This window comes from Tachypleus tridentatus, chromosome 9 (genome assembly GCF_004210375.1).
Source record: "Tachypleus tridentatus isolate NWPU-2018 chromosome 9, ASM421037v1, whole genome shotgun sequence".
Lineage (NCBI taxonomy): Eukaryota > Metazoa > Arthropoda > Merostomata > Xiphosura > Limulidae > Tachypleus > Tachypleus tridentatus.
In genome coordinates this window covers 91,957,950-91,981,815 of record NC_134833.1, presented here as the reverse complement: position 1 = coordinate 91,981,815, position 23,866 = coordinate 91,957,950, and the positions used below count along the sequence as shown (strand labels likewise).

General features: G+C 34.9%; 1 protein-coding gene across 3 annotated transcripts in view; it reads right to left on the bottom strand.

Moving 5' to 3' along the window:
- Window positions 1-23,866, bottom strand: part of LOC143225750 (cAMP-dependent protein kinase type II regulatory subunit-like) — a 94,863-nt gene that overhangs the window by 41,219 nt on the left and 29,778 nt on the right. For 2 of the 3 annotated variants that reach the window (XM_076455691.1, XM_076455692.1), the window contains exon 2: window positions 745-777. In XM_076455691.1, the coding sequence (XP_076311806.1) occupies window positions 745-777 (33 nt within the window). Of the gene's footprint in view, window positions 1-744; window positions 778-8,525; window positions 9,152-23,866 lie in introns of those variants that run through there. The other variant, XM_076455693.1, reaches the window with a different exon arrangement.

Here is a 23,866-nt window from a genome sequence, read left to right as displayed (position 1 = left end):
CAGTTCAACACATTTTTCAGTATATCAAATGCAAACTAACGTCATAAGTTAATAATAAGTTGCGGTCTGTGTATTGTTATGGCCCAAGACATTAATTTGTGAGAATAAATGGATTTTAAATTATTAGAAAGTGAACGTGATAGCTGCAAAGATTTCTTCTACTCTCATCTATTTGAAATTAAATTTAGCTCTTACAATTCACAATTCTGATACGTTTCAATGGACTATGTAAATAAATTGTAACACATTTATTGTTTAGTAATTTATATGTTTTTACTCAATAGATAGCGCTTTGACATTTCTAAATCTGGGCATGTTGTATTGGCAAGGCCATAATACAAAACACAAGATGCCAGTAAATAGAAGTGGAAGTAGTAACGTTTCTAGACAACGAGTTGTAACAATGATATTGGATGTTTTTGTATAAAAGACTCATTAAACAACTACACCTCTATATCGACATGCCAAGTCTTCAGCCTGTCAGACATAAGAATATAAAACCAAAAATAATGTTCTCGCATTTTTATCTCCAATATTAGAAAAATAAATAAAACCACGGCCACAAAACACATGTATTAAACTTTATTACTAGCACTTTAATATCATAGTTTTAGTTATATATTTACATTAAAAATACATGCAAAGTTTTAAATGAGTGATAAAAATATTAGACTTGCATCATAACTGATGTTTGGATACACAAAAAGAAAACTATTGAACATAACTATAGCTCCTTAGACTTACCCGACTTTCTTCTAACAAATCTGTTAGGAGGCTCTGTAAAGAAACAACAATGTTATTTTTCGTTCATACCTTTAATCCTTTTAAAATAAAACAAAGAAACGAGGACACAATAGAAAACGCTCATTTTCTAATACAAAAGAAAAATGTGCAATGAAACTATTACAACTTCTATTCACCGTGAAGCTCAAATTTTTCAATATATATTTTTTTCAATTTGAATCCAAACACTTGGACTTAAGTTGAATTCGGGTTCTGTCCTAGTAAAGTTTTGCTACGCCTGTCGTCATCTCTATTACTTATTTGGTTTCCTAAATGTTCATGACAACCTTACTGTCATGTTTTTTAGGGATTCAACAAAATCCATATCATCATTATAACTTTGTTATTTGTTTACCTTTTGATTTGTTAAAATATTATGAGGACTTTAATACATTTTTGGCTTCTTACAGTTTCAATACAATTGCTTGCCATCTTTTTTACATATTAATCAAAGTTATTAAAATACACTATGTAACACAAATTTTGTTCCTGGATAATATGTGTTATTTCTTAATTACTTATGTTGTAAAAGTACGGAAAATGGCCATTATTCCCTTCAAACTTTGTTGTTGTTACTTGCATAATGAAATTTAGAAATTAACCTATTTTCTATGTAAAAAACGGGCAAATTTACACATTTTCATTTACATAAGGTCTGAATAAAACAAAATATGAATCAAGATGTACATGTATTTATACTAAAGTTATACAAAAATGTTTAGAAGTGAGTAGTTTTTTGAGATTTGCGACTGTAATGTAAATCACTTTCACGTGTCAAAAATTGTAATAATATAAATTCCACACTAGAGAACATCGAGAGTAAATTGAGTAAATGCTATAAAGATGTATGTACATATGTATGTATGTGTATACTACACACTAAAAAAAACTGAGAAATGTGTATTTAGTACATTATAGAAAATATCAGACGAGTGTATAAAACAGTACAAAAAATATCAAAATACTATATAACAAACACCTTAAAATATCAAGAGATTGAAGAGTACGCAACAAAAACACCTAGAAGATGGGTGCAAATGGGTGCAACGTACACACTATAAAATATAAGTAGCGTGTACTGAATACACTAGAACTCAATAGGGGATTATATAGTACTCGCTGAAAAACATCAGACGGGTACACCCTAGACGACAGAGAAAACCAGAAGTGTATACTTACACGGCAGAGCACATTATGAAGGTGTTCAATACAGACCATAGAACACCAGGATCATTTACCCTACACACTAGAAAAAACACAAAACACGAGAAATGTGTTTATTTCGCCCTAGAGAGGATCCGTGTTGTTACTACATTATAGAAAACATCAGGAGAGTATAAATTACACACTGTAAAATCATCAGTAGAGATTATAGTACACACTAAAAAGCATCAGGAGTGTGTATAATACATACTAAAAAGCATCAAGAGTGTGTATAATACACATTAAAAAGCATCAGGAGAGTGTATGGTTGGTTGGCGTTTATTGGCGCAAAGCAACTAAACTACATGCACCAAACAAACGGTAAACAACTAAAAGAAAAATTGTTATAAAATGTAAGAATGAATCAAAATAAAATTAAATAAACCTGAAGCAGCTGGTAGAAAAATAAATAGAGTTTAAAAGGCCAATGGCCTTTAAAGATGAAAAAAACATTAGTAAGGTGGACTTGAGTGTCATAAAAGCCACACATTGGTGCATCAGTCCTAGATAAAAGAAAGTGATAAGCTAAGAAATTGTAACCAATACGTAATCAAGTCCAGGACAACTTTCTCCTTCCGATCCTTACGGAAGCAAGACGGCCAAAGGCCAATTGAAGGTTTTATCTGGAAAAACTTGTTGTCACGTTGTTCACTTTAAGTCGACTGTCAACCGGCGTGGAGCTGAGCCTTGAATACAGGACCGTTGAATATGTGTGGGACAGGCACGGCAGTGATAGCACCAGATCAGACAGATTTAGCTGCGGTGTCAGCAAACTCATTTCGCGAATATCGATATAGTGCCGTATCTAGAATAACTGAAGAGAAATGGGCCAGTCGGTTTTAAATATCAAGGAGAACAAGGTGAGAACTAACGTGAAGTGATTCCAGGGCCAGTAAGGGTAAGGGCAAAGCAAGTTCATATAAAAGTACAATTGGTGTAAGGTTTAGTTTCTACATGATTCAGGGCAAGTGAAATGGCGTACAACTCGGCAGCGAACACAGAAACTGTAGAGGGGATCCTCTGTGCAACCACTGAGCCACAACAAACTATGAAAGAGCCCACAGAGTCATCTGATATCGAACCATCTGTATAAATGAAAGTGAAAGGATGTTTTGAAAGGTGCTCAGCAAATAGAAGACGGTACTTCCAATTGGGAGTGTCCATCTTCCTCAAATGACTTAAAGAAAGGTCACACTTGGGGATGGTAATAAGTCACAGTGGAATGGGCTGACAAGATATCAACGGCATCCAAGTACAGACCTAAATAAGCCAGCTATGCCTGGATGTAAAGACCAGAAGGAGCAATGGCTCCTTTAGCCAATGGCTTTAGCAGAACATCTATTCTGATAAAGATCGCCCACCAAGAAGGAAAACACAACCTCAAGTGAGATGCTGTAGTAAATATCGATGTTTTGAAGTACACAGTAAACACTGTTGCAAATGATGGGGATGTAGAGAGATTTATGAGACTCAGCATACAAACCCTGGACTGGAGAAGTACAGAAAATTCCTATGTAGAGCTGAAGTTCCAGATGGTGAATGGGGTCCAACAACTTCAAGGCTGAGATTCTGACAGGGCCATAGACCAGAGACCCATAGTCCAATTTTGATTGAATGAGGGCACGATAGATCTTTAGCACAGAACATCGATCCGCTCCCCAAGAGGTGGAAGAGAAGACATGGAGAATGTTCAGTGCCCTTGTACACTTGACTTATAGCTGCTTGATATGTGGAATAAAGGGCCGCTTATGATCAAATATGAGCCCCAAGAACTTCGCCTTAAGGACCAGAGGAAGCACAACGTTACCTACACAGAGTTTGGAATCATGGTGAATATCCTGTTGGCAGCAAAAGTGCATATAAATGGTTGTAGCGAGAGAAAAGATTAAACCATTTCCTGTGATCCACTTCAGTAAATGATTTAGGGCAGTTTGTAGATGCCACTTAATAAACCTCATGCTCGATGACTGACACGAGTTATGGAACTCGTCGACACAGAGCCTGTTTGCATGGATATGGGGAGTTGTCCAATGATAGCATTAATCTTTATACTGAAGAGTGTGACACTCAAAACACAGCCTGAGGGAAAGAATGGGAAAGTGTCGATCCCACATGAACTTCGAATCACCAGTCCATTAAAATGTTTTTAATAAAATGAGCAAATGGTCACGCAACTCATGTGAGTGGAGTTCTCACAAAATGCCTTACTTTCAGTTAGTATTGTAAGTCTTCTCAAGGTGAAATAACACTAACAAGTTGTAACTTGTGAAAGGCTTCTCTGATCAACGTTTCAATTCAAATCAGGTGGTCTAGAGTGGAGCACTGTCTCCAAAACCCACACTGGGATTTTTGATCCGAGGAACCAAACAAGACAAGTATTGACCATCCTTTCTATAGTTTTACAGAGACAACTTTCCAAAGCAATTGGACGGCAGTTTGAAGGAGTCTTGTGATCCTTCCCAGGCTTGGAGAAAGGGAAGACAATGGTCTGGCACCAAGCATTATGGAAAGAATTCTCCTGCCAGATCCCGCTAAAAACAACCAGAAGAATAGCAAGAGAGGCAGGAGAGAGATGGCACAGCATCTTTTAGTAAATATCATCAGATCCAACCAATGTACTGTCAGACCGATGAAAAGCAAACTTTAATTCCAACAGTATAAAGGGGCGATTATAGTCATAGAGACGATAAGCTCATAAGGAAACAGATGATCGATCTGCCCGAGTATTGATGGCAGATGGGGATGAAGCAGAAGTAACAGAAGCACCAGAAAAGCTTTGGCCAAGAGTAACTGCAATACTATGGGTACCAGCAACTTCCTGGTCATTGGAGAGCAAGATCGAAAGGGGGGAAGTATACTGCCCACTGACCTTCCAAATCTTGTCCCTTAAGACTTTGGAACTGGTGGTAGAAGAGATGCTAGTTGTGTATTTAATCCAAAATTCCTTCTTGCATTGACGTCTTACTTGCCGAGCATGCACATGGGTCCGCTAAAACGCGATGTAGTTTAAAAGTATAGGATACCTACAAAAGGTATTCAGGTCCGTTTTGGAGCCTTTCGTGCTATGTGACAGGCAGGATTCCGCTAAGGACGGGGATATCGTGAGAAACGTGCCAATTGTTTAGAAATGCATTGAGCAGTTGCTTAAACAAGAGAGTCAATCACTGTTGCCACGCAGCCATCTATCTGTGGCTCCCAGATGATGGCAGGATTAAGTTCCGAGAAAGCAGTTAAAGAGAGCCAGTTGGAATGGTCCAGCTTTTATCAAGGGACGCGAGTCGGATGGTATCGACCACAGCCACTCTCTCTCAAAATGATAGAAAAAATGATCACAGCCTCGTGGGTCACTGTCAACTTTCCATGAAAAGTAAGAGAAAAATGAATGGGAGTAGATAGAGAGATCAATAGCAGTAAAAGACTAACTAGATGCATAAAAATAAGTACAAGAACCAGTGCTGAAGAAAGAAAGGTTGTGATCCCAAAGCATGCCTTCTATGGAACAATCTCTATCAATATCAACACCACCCCAGAGGAGATTATATCCATTAAAATCTCCCAGGATTAAAAAGAGAGACAGCAACTTTTCAACGGGAGAATCAAGGTCTGATTGATCGTTGATCTCTCCAGGAGAGAGAGGTAGAGAGAGCAAACAGTGATTACCCAAGTAAACACGGATGGTTACAACCTCCAAGGATATATTGAGTGGCAAAGACAGAGCGGGCACATGCTGATCGACAAGCAGTGCCACCCCTGCATTCACTTGCCCATTACATAATCTGCCATTTCTGTGCAAAGAAAACTGTTGAAAGGGTTTCGTGAGCACTATACTCAAAAACGAACATTAGATACAATGTTCACAACACTTGTTGAGAACGTCCAACACTTGTACTCGATCGACCCTAGCCCAAGAAGTTCAGCCAAAAACATGAGGATGTTAAACAAATTAAAAGTACAGGACCTTTTCTAGAAGGTTTCCTCACCATGTACAGCAATCCACATCGAGGGGGGAAGAGTGTATAATAAACACTGGATAACAGCAGAAGAGTGTATAATACACACTGAAAAACATCAGTAAAGTGGAACTTTTAAAGAGTCGAACATTAGTAGTTATTCTCATTAAAACCATCTATAGTTAAGCTGCGAGGTTACAATATGTATTTCAACCTTTCAGAAAACGGTCACTTCAAGTGATATCATTTTAATTTCCTGACGTAATGCGATACGCGAGGTAATTCATTAGATAACAGAGCAAGGCTGCGATCAATTAGTTTCACTTGCTGCAAAGTTGTAATTTAGAGCAACTGGGACTCTCTAATGTCGATTATTTTGAGATAACGCTATAAAATCAAATTTCCTATATGTAACTAGAATAAACTAAACTTTCACTGTAATCCTTTTTGTAGCTGGTGTTTTTTGTCAGAAACTACAAGTGGGTTGATATATGAAAAACATGTGATTATAAGCATGAGATGGTGTTGGAAATAACATAGCGATAATTAACGCTGGAATATATTAACTTACTGGTTTCTCTGCGGATAAAATATTGCTATCTAATATGTGATTACCTTAACTTTCTGGTTTCTTTGGATATAATACAGCAGTAATCAGTACTGGAACACCTTAATGCTCTAGCTTACTTGGAGATAAAATATTGGCATCTAATACTTGAATATCTTAACTTTATGGTCTCTTTGGAGATAATTGTTTTGTTTGTTTTTTGAACTTCTCACAAAGCTACTCCAGGGCTATCTGTGCTAGCCGTCCCTAATTTAGCAGTGTAAGACTAGATGGAAGGCAGCCAGTCATTACCATCCACCGCCAACTCTTGGGCTACTCTTTTACCAACGAATAGTGGGATTGACCGTCAAAGTATAACGCCCCCACGGCTGAAACGCGAGCATGTTTGGCGCGACGGGGATGCGAACCCGCGACCCTCAGATTACGAGTCGCACGCCTTAGTACGCTTGGCCATGCCGGGCCCTTTGGAGATAATACAGCGGTAATAAATACTAAATACCTTAACTTTGTAGCTTATTTGGAGATATGATATTGGTATCTAATAGTGAATATCTTAATACTGATAACTTTGGAGATAACATAGCGGTAGTTAATGCATGAATGCTTTTACTTTGTAACTTATTTGGAAATAATATATCGATATTTAACACGTGAATATCTTGACGTTTTGTTTTCTTTGGAGATAGCATACGGTAATTAATATTTCAATATTTGAATTTTCTGATTTTTTACCACAGTAAGAATGCAGCATTCATTTGAATGTTTTAGACTTTCTGTTGTTGTAATTCAAAGGTCCTCATTTTAACCTTTTCAGTTTCTCATCATACTTTATTAAACAGTCCTCATTTTCGACCTTTTTTGGTTTTTCATCAGTGTGATTAGATATATTATATCTTAAACCTTTTCTTTTTTTTTGTTATAGGGTATCAAAGTCTTAATTTCTAGCCTTTTCGGCTTTTCATCACAATGATTACAGAGAGTATGTATTTAACCTTTTTAGTTTCTTGCTAAATTATACTAAACAGTCTTAATGTTTAACTTTTCCAGCTTCTCGATGCATATTTAAATAAAGGTTTTCTTTTTTAACCTTTTCAGTTTTGTGTCAGAACGTATTAAAAAGGTCTTACTTTTAATCTTTTTGGTTTCTAAGCACAGTGATATGATACAGAATATCTTTAATTTTTTCCTTTGTTGTAGTATGTTAAACAATCTCAGTTTTTAACCGTTTTAGTTTCTAATTACTGTGATTAGATGCAGTATGTCTTTAACCTTTTCAGATTTTTCCAGGAGTTATTGAACGATCCGTTTCTCTTTATAGTGACTAAAACGTTACACTTCTACCGTTTACTTAATATTTTAGAGTAGAACAAGACTGGATAAAGGACTAGTGTTATATCTGTTATACAAAGAAACAGCATACCCCTTCGTGCTGCGGAACGGCAACTTCAGAAAAATAATAATACAACTTGTATGGAAAGAAATGGTAAAAGAGAGACAAAGAAAAGTACCTTTCTGTAAGTGTGGATAAGCAGACAAACAATTAGAAAAGATCCTGTTGTGATGAAAAATATTATTAATTTTGACAAAACCATTACTTCTTCCAGGACTGAGAGTGGCCCAGTATTTGTTTAGTATATCAGACAACGGATCTGAAGATTCAGAGGTACCATCTCGTTTCCCTAAAGGAAAGAAAATCCACTCTGCACCTTTGGGCAGTGGATATGTTATGAGAATATAGGTATGACGCCTAACTCCTCTATTTTTGCTTTACATTTCGTGTAACATATATTAGTTTATCAGCTAATGACACGGTTTCCCTTCTTAAGTTACTGTTACTTATGAACTTTATGGGGCAGGAAGAAAAATAACATCTAAATCAAGATGACTCACTCTTCTGTTTTATTAATATTAAACTTGATTAGTAATTTAGGATCAAAGATAGGCATGAAAAAACAGATTTAATTTTCATGGATATCTCAAACTCGTAAAACACATTAAACATTTAGGGAATTTAGTTTTACCTTCTAGAGAAGGCGATATATCCCAAGAAACGCTGCCGATCTGAGGCTCAAGGTGAGAAGTAGAATGCCGACGAGTTCGTAGATATTCGCCGCCTGCAATGTCGCTCATTTTTCGGTGAAAAAGTCCCCCAAAGAATTCCACTAACCAACCATCAAATCTAATTAGCTTTTATATTTTGTAGATGCTTTGGATAGATGTAATATGGTACAATAGATTCGATTAAAACTAACGAGCAAACTAAACGAAATAACAGTAATTTGATGGGAAATATATTACACATTTGAATTTTTTTCTTTCAGATGTAACCATTCAGGCATTCTATGCCACGTGCGTCATCCACATCTTGTAGAACAACTCCAGAGAATCTCACACTTTTCGAACAGCGATATAAGTTGACAGCAACACACCAATCGAAGGGGATATGACGTCTGAAACTACTAGTGACATAAAGGTATTGACGCTTTAAACAACACTAAAATGATCCAGGTCAAATGCATTTATTTACTCTGACAAATTATTCTTGTTAACAGCGTTCGCTGCCTTCCCAGGGGATTATATTTTACTGAAAGAACAAAGCGAAGGTAACAATTCACATTTCATGTTGAAACCGATTAACAAAGACATGTGTTCCCCTGAGAAAACAGACAGGCAATGCTAAATCAATACTGAGCATGCTCGGTTTTCACCAGCACTGAACTAGTAAAAAAGCTATCTTTACCTCCAACAGTGCTAAGCTCTTGAAACAGTTCTAAGCTAATATGACACGTGTGTAATGGAACAACTAATGATCCCGCAAGTCACCTCTCACTTTCATATACTAAAAATTAATTTACATCTGCGTACTTATTGAGTAGCATAAGCGAGCAGATATCAAAATTCTTGTTATTTATGAATCTCGAAAAAAAGAAGGTGAGAGTGAACTTAATAGAACAAACCTTAAAATATGCAATATTTAGAGACATCAAAAACCAAAAACAAATTGTTGATGAAACCGAAGAAAGATTGCTGAAAATATTCACTAATTAGAAATATTAAAAATTAAATAAATTGAAGACAAAACAGAGAGAACATAGCTCAAAATATTCATTAATTAGAAAGATAAAAGTTAAAGACAAATTGATGATGAAGTCGAAAGAACATAACTTAACTATTCATTATTTAACGACATCAAAGAAAATAGAACGAAACTAGTAATGAGCCTAAGAGAACATCTTTAAGAAAAACAAACTGTCATCGTTATATGGTAAAAAAAATACAACATACATGAAAAGCACTAATGTAGATATCTGTGTAACTGTAATAACAAGTTTTTATAGATAACAAGGTTACTTCATACTTGGTTATTTGTTTAGTTATGAACTACACAGATAGCTGGCTTTGATCAGAAATGTTTATCTGTTTCGTATTGCTATGCAGTACCTGTATTATGTCAAGTGTGCAGGAGAAAACTTTATTACATTTTGCTCATGGTCATGTAAAGATCTTGAAACGTATTACAAACATACGCTTAGCCACATCTATAAAATAAAGTATCTTATTTTGTTACGATAAGAAAGAGCTGCAAACATGTTTTAAAATATATATATATTTATTACGAATTAATAAAGATAACGTATTTGTTATTACTCAAGAAAATACAAGCATCTTCAACTTGTATTTAATCGTTTTTCTGTCTCTATTCTTGATTTCGTAATGCCATGAATCACGATGCATCATATTTAAACATCTGTGAACCCAAATTTAGAATCTTTGCATCTGAACACTCGTGAACCTTTTTATGAACTTATAAGCCTTAAAACTTTTGAACTTTAATCTCGACTCTATACATCTGAACGACAGTGAATTTTAATCTCGACCCGTTACATTCAGCATTTGTATACTTCCCTTGACGTTTCATATCTTAACATTTGTAAAACCTAGTCTAGACTCCTTATACAAAAGCACTTGTAAACCTTTTTCTTTCTCCCCGAATTTTTTTTTTTTTTGAAATGACTGATACTTGTAATTTGACTCCAGGTTTTCATTAGGAAGACACAGTAAAACATTGGAATTAAGTAATAATATAAATTAAAGAAGGTGTAATGTGTTTAGTTTATAAGTCGTAATGTTTAGATGGTCATTTAAGATGACACAGATGTAATATTTTTACATAATTAAATGTTACTGATAATTTAAGGTGAAGAAGACGTACAGCATGGAAAATCAGTTGAAGTAAAAAGCCGGAATTTCCAAATTGAGTGATACCTAATACGCACTCGAATTAAACAGCGAGATGAGAGGTATAGGTTTGGTTTGGTTTGAATTTCGCACAAAGCTACACGATAATTGTTATCTGTACTAGCCATCCCTGATTTGACAGTGTAAGACTAGAGAGAAGGCCGCTAGTCATCACCACCCACTGCCAACTCTTGGGCTACTCTTTTTTACCAACGAATAGTGGAATTGAGCGTCACGGCTGAAAGTGTGAGCATGTTTAGTGTGACAGGGTCTTGTATAGCTATCTTTAATTAATTAATAACCATAAGGAAGGTGGCCAGTAAGCAGAAACTTTTGAATAATGACACTGTTTAACTCTTTTAACTGAATAAGAGGAATTAAAATGAACTATTTGTACGTCTATAGCTGATACCTTGACATAGAGACAGACACACTAGCTACTAGATCATGCCGGCTCTTAAAGTGAAGAAAGCGCCAAGAGTTTTTATGTCATTAAGGCAAAGAAGATGAAAATGACTTTCGAATTAATACTGAAGTTTCTCTAAATACAAGCAGAGTCAAATGCTTGGGCTAGTTTAATAAGAACACTGAGCTTCTTAGAAATAACAATGGGATACAGTTTCACTGACACGTTACATTTATTGTTGAATGACTTTTTGTAGAAAAATGAAGCCTAATGGAATATGGTTGATTTCAAAAACAATTTAAAACGATTTCAACTTACAAGCTTCATGCTTTTCTTGAAGAAGATCGAAAAGATAAGTCATTGATTTGTCTTTTTTATTACTGATCCCTTGAAAATTGCATCCATTTTCTTTCGTGATATTGCTCATTTTATGGTGATATATAATGTTATGAAGAGAAATCAGTGAAATAAATCACACAGATTACGTTAATATGAAATCACCTGTTCAAAGTGAATTGCTTGATTTCCAGATATGGTATCGTATCCATTGGATAATCCATTAAAGCGTATAAACTGATCTTTAACAAGTTTTTTTTTTTTTTACTCTTTGAAATAACGTTTTTATGCTGCTGTTTTGTGGTCAGTCTCTATTGTATGAAGTTCGACTCGGTTTGGCCAATTATACTATGCTCGCTAATATACTGTATATGATACAGTGTTTTCGTTAACGTTGTGTTTAATAATTATTCCCGGTCGCACCAAACATGCTCGCCATTTAAGCCATGTGGGCGTTATAATATAACGGTCAATCCCCCTATTCGTTGGCAAAAGAGTAGCCCAAAAGTTGGCGGTGGGTGGTGATGACTAGCTTCCTTCCCTCTATTCTTACACTGCTAAATTAGGGACGACTAGCATAGATAGCCCTCGAGTAGTTTTGTGCGAAATTCAAAAAACAAGCAAGCTAATAATTATTGTCAATGAAATATACTCATATAATGTAATTTATTTTAATTAGATGGTCTCACGTATTTCAGTATTTGTCATGATTGAAATATTATCGTGTAATTTTTATTAGTGTTAATTAAATCTACTAGAATAATCATATATTTTAACCAGAAAATTTACCCCAGTGGCACATTGATATGTCTGTGGACTTATACCATTAGAAATCGATTTTCGTTACCCGTGGTGGACAGAGCACAGTTAGCTCTTTGTGCAACTTTGCGCTTAATATTAAACAACCAAAAAATTTCACTCATAAAAAAATTAAATATACAAGAATATATAATTAATAAATTACAGAATATAGAATAATAATGCATCATATGAAGAATATTAGTGGTCTTCCAGTTGATTATAAGGGTCTAATAGTGATATTGTAACTGAAAATACCACAGAATGGACATATGATCGTCATCTCGTAAAGAAACTTGACAATTATGTGCTTCTTCTTTAAGAAACAAAAGTAAATATAGAATAGGTACACTATTGTATTCTTGCAAAGCGATTGAAACACTCGGCACATTCATATGTGTTATTAAAGTACACAGTGTATTGCTACACAGCTTTAATTGGGTCTGAATTTCGCGCAAAGCTACACGAGGGCTATCTGCACTAGCCGTCCCTAATTTAGCAGCATAAGACTATCGCCGACTAGCAGCTCTTGGGCTATTCTTTTGCCAACGAATAATGGGATTGACCGAAGCATTATAACGCTCCCACGGCTGAAAGAACGACCATGTTTGGTGTGATAGAGATTCGAACCCGCCACCCTCGAATTATGAGCCGAGTGCCTTAACCACCTGCCCACGCTTGGGCAACCTATTGTATAGTTTTGTATTTAGCAATATAACGAACCAATGCGTATTGAGATAAACATTTTTTCGATGTACAAACCCTGTTTTAATGAGAATGTTGTATCTAGCATTTCTGTCAAATGAGGGTATTTTTTACTTATCTTTACTTATTTTCATGAAATATTTGGAGTTTAAAATTACAGCTATTCGCGTAGAAAAAGAAAATTTAATATCGTTGTGAAACAACTGTCTACGAAGATAAGAATTATTTTATAATTAATGTTACAGACATTACTGTTGTATGTATGTATTATAACTGTGTTAAGAATATGTGCTATTTGTTATTCCTTATTTTAAGTATGTTAGAGATGTGTTCTAGTTTTCCTTTAATCTGGCTCTCTAATACATATGTTTTACACGTTAAACTTATTCTTTATGCTAAGACACTTTATTACCACGTAGCTATCACGTACCCTTTCAACGTGTAATCAATCCTGCTTCCTCCGAGTTAATTATATTTTATTAATGTTCAATTACAATTCATGTTGTCACTACCGCCACCTTTATTTCTAACATTTACACAGTTTCACTTATTTACATATCACCTTAAACTGAGCTATACATTCGTAACTTTGTTTTTATTTTACCGTTATACATTTATGGAAATTATTCTTGCAATTAAAATAGTTTGGCTATAAGTTCTTCATAGACTTGTATACTTGTTTGTACTTTCACTTTGTCGATGTTAAAATGTCTTCATTAAGAATTAATGAAAATGTAGACGGCTGATAAAACATTTTATTTACCAGATTCGAATGTTGTGGAATAACTTATTCCATCTTCAGCAAAATATGAAAGTTGTGCTACATACTGTATAAGATTATTACTACAATTATAATATATTGACATGATCATTAATTTGCTTAGTTATTTTAAAAAAAAATGCAGTAAATTAGCGGATAAAATAATTTTTATGTATATATATTACACAACAGCTGAGTTAACCTTGTAAATAAAATAAAATATGTTTTGTCAATTGTCTTCATCTTCGTTATTAAACTCAGATTTCCCCATCATGAATCCATGGCAAGAATTAATGTATCTGTGACCTCGATAAATAAATTCAAAAGTTTTACTGCTTGTACCTTTCAAATCTATTCTTTTCATTTCAAAAATTTTTAGGCATAAGGATGCATATAAAAATGACTGCTTGTTTGTGTTATTAATATACAATGTCGATATACGCATATAAAAACTTGTATAAATTAGAAATGTTTATGCCCTGTTAAGTATCAAAACTTGAACAACTTACACATATACACATATATTTTCTACGGTGCCTTCGAACCACCTTTATCCAAAATCAAATTGAAACATTATTGTTTTAATGATTAACATAGCATTTCAATCATATGAAATATACTAGTGTTTGTTACGAATTTTAAACATAATGTAAAAAAATATCAACGAATTGTTCTCTAGGTTAAATCATTTTTCTTTAACTGACAGCTTTCCCCCATCTTGATCTGGTAACAATGTACTGAATACTACGAATTCGTTTCGCTGTGGAACACTTTCTTAAAGGCAATACCTGTCATCTGCTATTAAATTAAAAAAAATCTGTGGAAGCATTAAAAACAACTGGGGCTAACAATTGTGAAAACTTGTGGTATTAAAGTTGTTAATCTATGTACAAAATGCCGAAACCGAACTACTACAAGCACAGAACTAAGAGACCCAAACTTAAAGTTTTGCTTAAAGTAAAGAATGAAGACTTCGGTCTTTGAAGCCATGTGATATATAACTGACAGTGTATCAATGAAAATCTTTACACAAACTCCTTCTTCTTGAAAAATCCATAGAAACCGAATATAGAGTGTAGTGTTAGAAAATATAATAGGCCTAGTATTGGTGTCTTGTGGCAAATATATTTGATTACAATAATGATTTGTTAACTTAAAATTACGTTTACACTATAACAGATGTTGTTCTAGCTTTAAACGTTGTTATATTATATTGACTCAACTAGTTTTGTATGTATCTATCTTTGTACAGCTAACTCTAGCAAAACCAAACTTAGCAGACGGACTTGGATGGCCTGGTAGTGTAGTTATACACTGCTGGCCAAAATCTTAAGGTCAATGAACATAAAGAAAAAATATGCATTTTGCGTTGTTAGACTCTACCATTTATTTGAGTGAAGCTTCGAAAGATGAAAATAAGAAAAGAGAAAATAAAATAAAAACTTTTAGCATTTAATATGGAAAATGTGAACATTATGAAAATAGCCTAAATACTAGCTAGTCAAAAGTTTAAAACCATACCAAAAAGAAGTCCTACACAGGGTATGAAATGCCCAACAAAAGTCTCAGTAGCGAGTTGCGCGGCCGTCATTTCGAATAACTCGAAACATTCGCTTTGGCATGGTCGATATAAGCGTTTGCAGCAGGCTTCACGAAGATCATGCATTGTTTGGAATTGACGTCCATTTCTATAGATTGCCCTTGCCATCCACCTCCAAACATTTTCAATGGGGTACAGTTTTCCAAATGAATCACGTTATTTGCCATGAAAAAGTCCTTTGTCCTGTAGGAATTGTGGATTGCAGCGTTGTCCTGCTGAAAGATCCAGTCATTTCCACACAAGCGTGGACCTTCAGTCAATAAGGATGCACTCTCCAATATGCCAATGTAGCCGGCTGCTGTTTGACGCCCCTGTATGACCTGATGCTCCATTGTACTATGAAGGGAGAAAGCACCGCAGATCATGATGGAACCTCCTCCACTGTGTCGTGTAGAAAATGTCTCCGGTGGGATATCCTTATCGTGCCAGTAACGTTGGAAGCCACCTGGACCATTCAGCTTAATTTTTTTCTTGTCGGAGAACAAAGCCTTCGTCCACTTTTCTACGTCCCATGTTTGGTGCTTCTCAGCAAAGTTTAACCGAGCTGTTTCATGGTGTAGAAGGAGGCGTGGCCTTTAAAGACGTTTACGATTTTTAAAGCCTTTTTTCGTAGATGCCGTCTTATTGTTCCTGAGTTGCATTCTGCGTCCGTAAGGGCCTTAATCTGGTTCGGCGATCGACTGGTGTCTTGCCGGACAATCCGTCGAATCCTCCTGCTCAACGCGGACAAAATTTTCTTGCGCCGACCACTTCAAATTCTCGTTCCGTATCCATCAGGGTCTTTTAAGAAATTTGCAACAGCAGTTTTACTACGCCCAGCGATGGCACATTGAGAGAGACCTTACTTTTGCAGCTTGACAATTCTGCCACGGTCAAAATCTGTTAACTTTTTAGCCTTTGCCGTGTTTTTACCTAATGTAACACAGGAGATGTCAGTGGGAGGTGTTGACAACGCTAATGCTTGAACACAAATTACTAAATTTCGTTACGTGTTTATCGATTAACGCTTCGTTTCAGTATGGTTTTAATCTTTTGACCAGCTAGCATTTAGGCTAATTTCATAGTGTTTACATTTTCCCTATTAAATTCCAAAAGGTTTTTTATTTTTTATTTTCCCTTTTCTTATTTTCATCTTTCGAAGCTCTACTCAAATAAGTGGTTGAGTCTAACAACGCAAAATTTGTTCATTGGCTTTAAGATTTTGGCCAGCAGTGTATGTATGAAATAACCTCTACAAAGGAGGTTGAATGCACCCAAAGATCAGCTAGGCATGAAACCTAATTTAACATCCAGTTTTGCGTTTTGTAGTCCTCTCGCGATTTGGGGGATGCTATGTTTGAAACTATTTTATTTTTCGACTCACAAGCTAGCGAACCAAAGTTAACACACATATTTAGGCTTCATAGAGAAGTAATAACGGTGTTTTTTTGCGGGTATTCACCCCTCCACGAAGTATAATAATTAAAGATAATGGAAGAATGAGTAAATCTTTGAACCCCTGCTGCACAGCGAGGTATTTTGTACTAATATGGCAAAAACAACACAATTTACGGAGGCGCAGCCTTCGTTTGTTTATATATATGATCATATATGGTGACCAAAAAGTATGGTACCATGGGCACTTCAACGAATTTTTAAGAATGTATTCTGCCATATTCTCCAAACAGCCTTGAAGTCGATATTTCCATATTCTTTGAACATTGCGAAGCAAATATTCATCTCATTGTCGGTGTAGCCTGAAGTTTGGAAATGTAATAAGCTCCAAGTTGCGTCAGTAACCAATCCTCTTTGTTCAAACTGTTTACAAGCTTTCTATAATCCTCTCGTTTTGTAATTTTCACATTGACATTATCTGGATATCACCTCCGTTTGTTATCATATCAATAAGAGAATAACTTTAAAGTGCACAGATAAATTGTAAGGAGTTCTTTCTAACAGTATAATAAATATTTTTACACAGTTACCAGAATATAAGTCCCATTGGAACTCCTCTGATAAGTCTGCAAACCTGTACAAATTATAGATTGCTCTATTGCTCTAGTGGCGTAACTAAAATCGTGATGAATTAAATGACGTTCATCATACAGTTATTCTATAGTTTTCAATTACCGTGTGTGTGTAACACAGTAAAACGTGCTTGATGGTCCTGCATGACCTAAAAAATGTGACGTACACGTAATCAGAAGTGGGTGTACCAAGAAAAATCCAAAGCACATATAAACACAGGTTACTGTGCCTCCCAATAAAATGTGACGTACTCATAATCAGAAATGTATGTTACCAAATACAGTTCGGTATACACTTAACCACAAGTGGCTGTTAACCAGGAAAATGTAACGCACACATAACCAAAAGTGTGTTTCACAACTTACCAATGTCACACGTCTGAAGAAAGCACTTGCAACATTCGAACGTGAAAAAAAACATTCCAAACATAAATTCTTTAATGATTAAAGTGTGCGATATTGAAAATAAAATTGATTGACTGTTGCTGCTGTAGTTAAACCGATTACACTATGTGTAGTTTCAACGGTATAATTTTAGCAGATAGACAGGCAAGAGCAGTCCGTTTGAGCTCAAACTCTACGACTGCACTCGATGTATCTTATCAAGCTTCAGAGGACATACTGGTATTGACTGTCTGTTGATTGTTTTATCTTCCTCAGAAAGATAAGGTGTGCAGCAGATGAAAAGATTAATGAAATGTAATGTTTTGTCTTTAATTTAAATACCTTTTGTACATACTTCAGTCAGCTCTTTGAATTTTTGGGGACTTTTGTTTTTGTGTGATAAAAGAAATATGCAAAAATAATTCATAACATTTGACCATGAGGGTTTTCACCTTTTTATTTGTGTGAAATAGAAGAAATGCATAGAATAATATGTGGTATTTGAACTTAAACATTTAATCTTAAAAATTATTCAGTGGTTAATTGAACAAACTAATGTATAATATAATAATGTAACAAATGCTGTCATTTGATGTCTAGAATTAAGGGTTTTTCACTCCTAGAACTGTTAAAGTTGCGCATTTTAAAAGAACTCTCCTTTCTGTTGAAATATAATGCTATAGTAGCATTTGAAATAGTGAACAAACTCTCGTTTCTGTAGAAATATATTGTCACAGTGGCATCAGTTATAGTGAGCAGTGACAGGGTATAACTAGAACTAGAAGTCTATTGATTTGCTTTATTACTGTTGACAGTTCTTTTGTGAGCTGTACTCAGTAATTCTATGTGCACGTGGAAGTATCTTCTATCCAAATAGACATTCAGCTTTAGTTGGAAACTGTTGCTGGTGCTTGTCTTGAGAACGAAGAAAGACGCTGTTTGTATATTTAAAATGGTTATTATAAAACCCACATTATTCATTTTGCGTAGTATCAGTAAATATTAAAGCATAAAATGATAAAATAGTTTACAAAGCTTCGTATATAGCGTAATCATTCTCAGCAATAACAAACGTTGTGCGTAAAATGTGATTTTTTTAAAGTCATGTCCTCAGAAGAAGCAATCATATTTGGTGAAATAGTGAGATTGACTAATTCAAGTGAAGGACAACAACCATGTTTGGTCAAGGAATAATCGACATGCAGTAAACCATTACTTGAACTCACCTTCTCAAAGCAAACAATTTTAATGTTGTAAATGGGGAATTCATTATTTCAAGTCAATCTTCAAATAGCGCAACGAAATAATCACGTTGTAGAAGAGTGAACTTATTATGTTAAACCACACTCTCAACAGAAACAGTCATTGTGGTGTAAAGTGACGAATTCAGAAATAACTTCAGTGGTATTTTCAGAAGAAGCAGTAGTCACATGGTAATGTGGCAGTTCGTTATGTAAGACGACCATTTCGTTTGAGTGGTGAGCTTGGTTATTAGTAATAGTATCCTCAGATGAGGAGATAACCATTCGGTAAAGTTCATAATTTTCCTAGCTTGCAGATAACCCATAACTATTCACAGGCAAATAATATTCCAATTGCAATTCCAGTACTAACGACAAAGCAACGTGATTAGTGTTCACTCTGCTGCTTCTTTACTGTTGAAGTTGTACAGTTTTCTTATTGTAAAAGATGAAATTCACTATTTATTAACGTGTTTTAACGTTTCCTTTCTCTAAGCCCAATATGTTGTCTCATTTGTTCACATTTAAGAAAATATTATTTCATTCTTTTGTTTATACTTCTGAACTGTTAGTACTTGTTATCATGGTTGTTAATCTATAGAATCATTAAGTCTATTCATTAATTAATAACTATTGAAATTGGACCGCCACAAGTTTATGTACTTCTTGATGTTTTTATTCCTTTTCATACTTTTGTACTCTCTTATTGATTGTACTCGTATTTTAAAGGGCAGTGCGTATTAGCCAAGTATCTCCCGACATCATTTTTTCAGTTGTTTATATATTTTTAGATGCATTTAGTTCATTTGCAGGGTCAAAATTCTATGAGGAATAGTGAAGTAATTACTACACTATTCTTTAAAACCTGAAGTTATGAAGTGTTTAAACCATTTTAAAATCATATTAGTTCTAATGGGATAGCAAGTGAAAATATAATCCCCATTACCTACTTGTAACAAAAAAAATACTTAATGAATTTGAGGAAACTATATTAGTGGGTCTTGCATGATGTGAAAACGTTTTTGTAGTGAGCTTTGTAATAAGTTAATGAGACAACTTCACTAGCTGGCTACATACTTAAGCCACACGTCATTAAGGAGGTGTATTACATGGTAGGATACTAGAACACCGATAATGACATTTTGCACTGAAATCGAACGTCAGCTAAATCGAGCCACTGACCTGTAGGTTTCCGTTAATCCTCGGATATGAGGAAATGCATTCCCCTGTCACTGTGTGTAATTCCGGTCCTCTCTTAATGAACTACCTGCTAGACACATAACGTGAAGAACATCCCTAATTATTGCTCTCGGAAACAGTGTTAAATCCGGAAAAAGAGACAAGAGGGATTTACTATTGAACAGATTTATACGTCTATTTACAAGCTGGGGATGTTCTTGTTGGGTTAAGTCAATTCATGATGAACGGAACGGCGAACATGACTTAGTGATAAACGTGTCACACACTCTGGATTTGAAGGTACAAGCTTGTGCCACATTCTCGCACTCTACACTTTGTGTTTTGGATATAATATAAAAGGTCAAAGCCGACTATTCTTTCACACATTAATAGATAAAGGTGACTGTGCTGTTCACAAACTGCTTTTTCTCTCTAATCTGTCATTTTAATATTAGGGGCGACTGAAAGAGATAGCTGTATTTTAATATTACACGAATATCCGGAAACAAAAGCAAAAGAAACACATTATCCTTTATTAAAAGAAATGAGTGATTAACAAAAGACTTATCTTTAGTAAAGTCAATTTGTGATTTTAAAATATATATCTACTAAAATCAGTATATGATGAACGGTAGACCCACCTTTAATCAAGTCCACGAAGACCTAATCTTACACAAGTTAGTGTAAGAAAAACAGTAGACTTGCTTCTAGTCAAGTCAACGTAGAAGAACCAGTAGATCTACCACTAGTCAAGCCAACATGAGAAGAACCAGGAGATCTACTCTTAGTCACATCAACATAAGACGAACAGCAGACCTACCTCTATCTAGTCAAGAGAACGTAAGATGAACAATAGACATACCCCTTATCAAGTCAAAGGATAGAACACAGACTTGCCCCTAATCAAGTCAACGTAAGATGAACGACAGATCTACTCTTAGTCAAGTCAACGTAAGATCAACAGCAGTCCTTCTCCTACTCCTACATAAGATAAACAAGAGACCTACTTCTAGTCAAGTTAATATAAGATAAACGGGAGACCTACCTCTTCTGAAGTCAATGCAAATTAACCATGATATTAAGTGATATAAACCAAACAGCTTTAGAATGTGGCATTTATTTTAAATGTTTTGGAAATAATATATAATTCAATATTGACAATTTTGATAACGAAGTAACTTTACAGTTTAAAAACAAAGTAAACAAGTTGCATATTATTTCGTGTCTTGCGTTTCTGTTTCGATATTTCTAAGCTTGACACTGTTTGCTTTCTTTAGCTCCAAGTGGAGAAATGGTTCACTTAGAAACAGTCAAGACAACCTTGAAAAGCACTTACAGAACCGAGATGACCTAGGATAACACTCAAGACATTAGTGATGTTTTCACTATAGCTCTAGAGAACTCATCTACTTATTCATCCGTCTGGCTATTTAGTTGTACTATTACATTGTATCATATTACAAGACAGTTTATACCGTTGGTGACGAGATGAAAACTTTTAACAGTAAGTTGTTCTTTATATTATTATAATATCATTTTCCCCCCAAAGTTAAGAAAAACAATGATATGCAGAAACGTAGTTCACTGTTTGTTTAATAATATGTACCATGATAATACCTAGTGCGTTGTTCACGATTTGTTTCGCAACGTGTAGAATGATAGTACCAAGCGCGTTTTAGACGGTTTCTTTAACAACGTGTACCATGAGAGTAACGTGCGTCAGTCACAGTTTGGTTAACAACATGTACCATGATAGTACCTTGTGCGTAGTTCATGGTTTGTTTTAAAAACGTATACCATGAGAGTACATTGAGCATAGTTCATTGTTTGCTTAACGTAGGTAGTTTTGGTTTGTTTTGAATTTCGCGCAAAGCCATACAAGGGCTATATGAGTCAGCCATTCCTAATTTAGCAGGAAAACACTAGAGGGAAAGCAGCTACTCATCATCACTCATCGCAACCTATTGGACTATTTATTACCAACAAATAATGGAATTGGCGATAACATTATAACGCCCCATGGCTGAAACGGCGAGCATGTTTGGTATAACGAGGATTCGTACCCTCGACTCTCCGATCACTAGTCGAGCGCCCTAACCACTTGGATATGTCGGACTGTAAACAATGAATACCATGATCGTAACTAGTGCGTAGCCAATTGTTTGTCTAAAAATGTGTACCATGACAATATCTAGTGCGTTGTTCATGGTTTCTTTGTGTGTATTCACTATTATTTAACAACGTCTAGTATAAAAGTACCTTGTGTATTGTTTATTCTTTCTTAAAACACAATAAGTGTACAGGGTGCCCATTAAGTTTCCATTTTGCTTTCAAATAAGTTAATTTTGTTATGTGGTATTGAACCGTATAAAAGACACAACTTAGGACAAAACATTTTTAATTTTCTATAGAGCAAGCATGTCACAGTTACTAAATAAGAAGTCATCTATTATTATATTTCTAAAAAAAATTCAATTTTCCTCTGTGATCTTTAAATTATTAAAAAATTAAGAAACTCACTCGTACCTTAAGACGCTTAATCTAGAAAACATGAGTAAATGTCAAAGGTGACAAAAGGTTGTAGTTAATCTATTTCTTTGACTTCAAAATCCACCTTATTGTCTTAATGAAGATTGCAAACCCTTTTTATACAGCACTCTAAACAAACAACAGAAATCACTTTGTCTCATTCAATGCATTCTTTTAAGAGAGTTCATAAAATTGTTCTAATATGAAATGCAAATTGACAAAGCGTTTACTAGAGAAGAGAATAAACAGACATTTGTAATTCTATATTATTTGTATGCTTTAGAGTCATAGCTTTCATTGTACCAAGTAAAAATTTAGTAAACATGCCAAAAAATTAATTCTTTTTGTAGTTAATCAAAATTTACAATCATCTGATTAATATCAAACTTTCGAATCTCAGAAGACAGAAAGTATAACAAGTGTGCTTTAGACATTTAATATAAAGTAGGAGTTGTTAGACGAGGTTCACCCGATGATGAAAACAATTGGCGTTTAACACAGCTAGTTTTAAGTTTCATTTTTGCAGCCTTACAAAAATTGGCATTACTTAATAAAAAAAATTGAAATATTTTAGAACAAATACTCCATTTACTTCATGGGTTTACATACATATATAAGAAAGAAATGTACACATGACTTTTACTTCATAATGTTTTCGTTGAATCAGGACCAATTTCGTAGGTAACTCAACTTTCAGTCTAATAAACGCTTAAAAATGCAATAAATTCTGTGTCGATTATCAATGAAACATATTTTTATATCTATAACAACGATTAATTCTCCCTTTATATGTACATTAATTTTAATATATAAAGAGTGAAGCATACCAAAACCCCAACTGAGACATTAGAATATTTCTTTGGTGCTGAGTAAAGTAGGTGGATTCGAAATGTAGTGGCACTGAGTTCAATAGGTGGACTTTAAAACTAGTGGTAATGAGTGCAATCGGTGGGCTCTAGAGCTAGTAAAACATATTAACGTGTAGTCTCACAAAGTGCTAGCAGCACAATATGATCTCAGACTATCAATAAAACTGGCCGTAGACCTGTACAGATTAGAACAACTTTGGCAATCTCGTATAACAACAGCTATTTGGCAATATTAACTTAAAGTAACCGCCAGGCCTTAGCTTTTCAATTGACCAGAAGCCCGGCATGGCCAGGTGTTTAAGGCACTAGA